The sequence below is a fragment of the Arachis ipaensis genome, chromosome B5, assembly GCF_059453495.1.
Source record: "Arachis ipaensis isolate K30076 ecotype BB chromosome B5, ASM5945349v1, whole genome shotgun sequence".
NCBI lineage: Eukaryota > Viridiplantae > Streptophyta > Magnoliopsida > Fabales > Fabaceae > Arachis > Arachis ipaensis.
Window position 1 is genome coordinate 149,770,088 of NC_142440.1, and position 5,737 is coordinate 149,775,824.

Below are 5,737 nucleotides of genomic sequence, written 5' to 3' on the forward strand. Positions count from 1 at the left end.
AACGACCGCCCGGAGGCGCCGTCCCCGGCGACAGTGGCAAACGGCTCCGCGGCGGCGAAGGAGGAGAATCCAGTTGCGAGGGCGTTGGTTTCTTCGAGCAAGGCTGAGGCTGAATCCGAACAAGGAGCACAAAGCGGAGGAGTACGAAGACTTGCAATTGATGTACTGCCCAACGGTTTTCACCGCGCTGGAGAGGTACCTTCCGCCGAACATGCTCAATGCGCGACGAACACAAGGTATATGCCCCGCGTAGCGCAGACCAGAGTATGGTCCCTCTTTCTTTCTTTCTTTCTTTCTTTCTTTCTTTTAAGTTTTTTTTATTTTTCAGTTAATTTTCAGTTGAGGCTGGTAAATTGCAGAATAGTAAACCTTAGGATTCCTTACAATGAACAGATTTCTCCAACTGAAATTTGCGGTGCGCTTGGATCTAATCAACTTCTTCCGAGAATTTATATCGCTTTTGTGTTGTTGGTCGGAATTCTTCTGTTTAGTTCTCTTTTCGTGAACGTGTCTTGAATCTGGTCGTGTTTGGAAGCCCCTTCTTTCACTGGTAATTTCTTTTTCTTTTTAGTCCGTACACACATACACACACTAACCAAAGAAGTAAAAACTATATGTTGCTCCGAGCTGAGTTAATTTCTGTCTTCGTCATAATCATTTTACTTTGTTTACTCATTTGTGCAAAGGGGTTATGTTTTATTGTTTTGCACTTATCTTCCATTTGATGAGATTTATATGAATACTTTATTTGTTAACCTTTTATCATAAAGTTTGGAGAGACACACTTGGATTATTGTTGCACAACAAATTTTATTATGTGAAAGATGTTCTTTTGAAATTGGAGTCGTGATCTGATCCTTTATTTTAGCAAATCTAGTTTTTCACCTTGTTGGGATGCACCCACCAGATACCATGACATCCAATCCAAGCATTGGTGTAGGGGAAGATTAGTATGAGTCGTCATATATGAAAGTTTACTTTGACAGGCTTTTCAGTTGAGGCTGTTGTGGTCAAGATCAAGCAACACACAAAGATTGTGTTTGTTTGACAATAGATATTTGGTTGCTGAGATTTTGCATTTGATAGATACATATTTGGCTGCTATAAATTATTTTAACATTTCTGATCTTGTTTATATATTTTATATTGACTGCTTGGGTGATTCCTTACAATGAATAGATTTCTCCAACTGAAATTCGCGGTGCGCTTGGATCTGTTAATCAACTTTTTATATGTATTGGGATTCTTGCAGCATTAGTAGCCGGTTTGCCTCTTGCAGGAAATCCTATATGGTATTGATATATTTATTTTTCTTCTGAATACAAATATCAAATAGAGATAGTAACATATATATGATTGTTAACCTTGAAATTTTGTTGGCAGACAATGTTTGGAATTTTGGTTATGCATGACTTAACAGCAGCAAGTCAAGGTTCTTCTGAACCTGAAGCAAAATGGTTTGATCTTTTTAGTAGCCGGTATCGGAAAGGTATTCAATAATTTATGATTAATCCCAAATTCCATTAACCATGAGAAATAAAAATCTAGTGTAACTAAGCACAAGTTTGGTGCTCCCTTTTCAAAATATAAGATTGCTTTCAATATTTAGTTTACTCTAAAATTAATTGATGCTTTGTGAATTGGTGTTGCAGTTGTCAGTGTTGGAGCAGCACTTTTCTTGTTCCAGCAGTTTGCCACATCAATGGAAGATTTGGAACCTTTACGGCTGTTCCAATACACCATATGGTTAGTCTTATGAGATCTCTTCTTACAAGCTTTTATAGTGTGCGATCAATTAGTCTTTTCACAATTCCATCACTAGAAAACCACTCTTCCTTAAAATTCAATTGATAGGTAGGTTTAAAGATATTTTTCTTTAAGATATTTTTCTGTTTTTTTTTTGTTATTCTTTTAATTTGCTTCTATTTCATTTACCCACGATATTTATTCGTTGCAATCCTGAGGCTTATAGATCGGCCTAAAGCTTTTGTTTCCGGAATTTTTTAAAAAATTTTGTTTTCCCTGGCAATCAGGTTAGATTATTCACCTTTTGGATGCTTCTTTTTTTTCGTTTTTATTTTATATTATATCACCTTTTTTAAGGAATCTAAGTTTGTGCTGGGTGAATTTTGGAAACACTAATCTGTATATGCAAATTTGTAGAAAGGGTAGAGATTTAGGGCCGTGTTCTGACGTGTTGGCAAATTTTGCAATTAATTTTATTAAATTTTCAGTGTTTTTTGAATTGCGAGCTATGTCCCCTGATTGCTACTACTATGATTAATACTTTAATGCTTTTTAGGCCTGGTTATTGTTTTATGCTATCTTTAAGGAATTTTGTCAAACTGAACTTTTTTTCCTTTTGATTCTTCCATCTCCTCCTTTCTTTTTATCTTTTCGTCAACCTTCCTTCCTTTCTTGTTGAATAAGAGGAGATAGATTGATGTAGTTTTTTTTATTTAGTAGATATGAATACTTTTCAAATGGTTTTGAATATCTTAAGAGATGGTTAAGTTCGAGTCAGCTATAGATACTGTCATTTTAAATTTGCTTGATCTGGTAAATTTTGTGGTTGAATGTATATTAAAGAGAGATTTGAGATGACAATTCATATATCATATCACAGAAAAACGTTTCATTTTTATCAACTCATGATTAATTATTAAATGGGTCAACATCCTTAAGCTTACTTTGTTATATGCTTATTAAAATGGAGTTCTGTAAAACCGTTTAATTTCTTTATTTTTTTGGGGGATTAGGACTCGAGGTTATTAAAAATGAAGATTTTGTTCCATGTTTTTTCTTTATTTATTACTGAAATGAAAGTTTCTTTCTTCTGGTGTTAAATGACCCAAAATGAATAAGTTCTTTTCAGCTGGAAGGCAAAATTCTAATAAGTTCTTTTCCTTCTCTTCTCTTTTGGCCTCAGATCTTTTCTTGTTTTTACCGAGACTTCCTCCTTGTCATGGTTTTGGAGATTGCAGGAGGAGTCATGGATGAACTTGCAAGCCCTATAAGTCCAGTTTTGGAGATTTGGAGATTGCAGGAGGAGTCATGGATGAACTTGCAGGAGGAGTCATTGTGTTTCTGCCTTTGCCACTATTTGATGTTTATGCTGCACTTATTGGTATTGCCATATAGTAACTTAAATTTGATTCTTTATTTGTTTTTTGATTTTATAAATTGTAATTTTTGTTACACTTCTATTTACAGTCAATCATTCATAATTTTAGAAGAGAGATAAATTGAAATCCTTTAAAAATATTTGAGGTAAAATTAAAACTTGATATAGTTTTGCTCTCTCTTAATTAGTGACTACTGTAATACTATAGGGTAATTTATGACTATCTAGATTGCATTTGCACCCCTGTAGTGGAGACACTTCTCCCATTTGTATTACCATGTTGCAGTTATGAACATAACTTTTCTTGTTAATGATTTGGTTTGAAATCTATAGCTTTGTACGGAATTAGTCATGTTTTTTGGTTCATGGTTTCTTTAATAATTGAAAACTACGGATCAGATAGTTTTTGCATTATATTCTTGATTATTTAGAGTTCACGTATGACTTTCTCCAATCATATGATATCTAAATATTTCTTTGCTTTTGCATTGATGCATTTATTCTTATAGAGCTGCTCATGTTTATTCGGAAACTAGGAGGGTGCATGCTTTCAATGACGTTATGTCATCAAATCTAAGGTGAGATCGAACCCTTGTTCTTTTATTAATGTTTCATTTTCTATTTGAGTGAACATTTTTATTTTACTGTATTAATAGTACATGAATAGTTGACTCAAGCTTCCTGTACAGTCCAAACCCCAAGCAGTATTATATATATATATATACTTGATTTTCTGTTTGATTTCTCAAGCTTTCTGTTTCATATGCTGATTCCTTTCATGATTTGTAAATGTTGGACACTAGATTTCTCAACCAAGTAAATGTGCAATGCAGGTTTAGTCACACAAAATTCTAAATCAACTGGATATGGGTCGCAGGGTCAGTGTGGGTGGTGGTCAACTGGATATAGTCTAAGATCTATATATGATCTTGCTTGCTTAGAGGATGAAGTTGATTTCCTCACAGCTCAATCAGAGCAAGACCGACTGAAAAGGAATAATGTCAAATTCTGGCATGTTTTTCGATCAAAGAAAATCAAATTGGCTTTCCTTGTTGGAGGAGGACTTCTGGTAATAATGCTTGTTTCCTTTTCTTTTATTCTTTAATCTTCTTTTAAAGTTTTTTTACAAGATAACACATGTTTTGGTTTGCGGCTTTGAGTAATAAGCTGAAAGAAAATAAAGCTAGTGTTGCTTAGAATGGAAAGTGAAGCTTCAAAATAATTTATCAATTTTGTATTTGGTTTTGCCATCTTTTGCAGGTAAAAAAGTTCACAAATGTTTCCGAAACAATTATGTATTATCTAAGGGAAGGAAGTTTAAGAGGGCTAGAGGAAAGAAGAATAGCAAAGGACTTATGATTTAAGTTGTATTGTTTCTGTATTTTTCTTCAGTTTTTAGTTTTAGAATTTGAACTCGAGATTTATTTTGTATTGGAGTATTAGTTTTTTAATGTATAAAACAATTATAGTAAAAATTATATATGTCACTAATTATTATTTGATTTGTCTTGTAATAAAAATTGCATATTATATTTATAAGTTTGATAATAAAAAAGAACTGAAAAATTTATATTTTGTATTGATGAAGGTAAAAATTAGAAAAAGGATTTTTTTTTTAAATTTTATAAGGCTATTGCCACGCTTTTAAAGCGTGGCCGTATCTCTGGTTATGGCCACGCTTCAAAAGCGTGGTCATATCTCCTACATACGGCCACACTTTAAAGGGTGGCCATTTGTAAAAAGCATGGCAAAATAAAAAGCATGGCGATAGGTCACCAAAAGCGTGGCGATAGAGCAACCGCTACGCTTACATACGCCACCTTTTCAAAAGCGTGGTGGTAGCTCAAAAAGCGTGGCAACAGAACTGTTTTCTTGTAGTGTCACTACAAAAAAAATTGGTTATTATGGTAATTTTTTGGAGTAATTACGACGGTTTAAACTACCATTATATCTAAAAACAACATTTTCGAAAAACGCCATGATCTGAAGCGCCATTTTAAAAATTACGATGGTTTTTTAAACGTTTAAAATGACGCTTTTATTTTAGAGAAAGAATAACAATTAGAAAAAGTATAGGTAGACAATGAAAATATTAAACAATATGAATAGTGGATGTCAGATGTTCAATTTACTAAGTGTGCGAATGGTTATCCTAATGTTAATGTTTAGGATGTAATTTAGGGGTGGAGTGCTTTTTTTACTTACGGGTAATGCTAGGTAACCAATAACTTTTTTGAACAACATGAACAACCACCAATCAAATTAAAACACACTACACCTCCAAATTATCCACCTAAATCTTAATATTAGAATAACCATCTGCACACCTAGTGAAATGAACATCCGATATATCCATTGTTCATATTGTTTAGTATTTTCATTATCTACCTATACTTTTCCTTTATTTTATTTGGTCAATTTTAGGACCCGTTGTTCATGTTGTCCAAAAAAATTATTGATTACCTAGCATAACCCCAAACATTAAAAATAGGAAGCCAATGTTACCTTTAGTATAAAAATAGTGTGGGTGCATTTTATTCAATAAGGTGTTGAAGTCTTGACATGAAAATGAAAGTCGTAGCCTCTTCTCTAATTGGATTTCAGCAATTGAAG

At 33.3% G+C, this 5,737-nt stretch overlaps 1 protein-coding gene across 1 annotated transcript; it reads left to right on the forward strand.

Moving 5' to 3' along the window:
- The first annotated feature begins 1,232 nt into the window (after positions 1 to 1,232).
- LOC110262609 (plastidic glucose transporter 4-like) lies at positions 1,233 to 1,982 on the forward strand. The gene is made up of 4 exons (XM_088486173.1): positions 1,233 to 1,292; positions 1,384 to 1,489; positions 1,653 to 1,746; positions 1,940 to 1,982. Exons 1-4 carry the CDS (start codon positions 1,233 to 1,235, stop codon positions 1,980 to 1,982), a joined length of 303 nt encoding a protein of 100 aa, XP_088342299.1.
- The last annotated feature ends 3,755 nt before the right edge of the window (positions 1,983 to 5,737 follow it).

Excerpts from the sequence above, each read along its gene's own strand:
- LOC110262609 (XM_088486173.1), top strand. The coding sequence starts at position 1,233 with ATGTATTGGGATTCTTGCAGCATTAGTAGCCGGTTTGCCTCTTGCAGG. Across the intron at positions 1,293-1,383 it reads CTTGCAGGAAATCCTATATG|ACAATGTTTGGAATTTTGGT; the intron begins GTATTGATATAT and ends TTTTGTTGGCAG. Across the intron at positions 1,490-1,652 it reads TAGTAGCCGGTATCGGAAAG|TTGTCAGTGTTGGAGCAGCA; the intron begins GTATTCAATAAT and ends TTGGTGTTGCAG.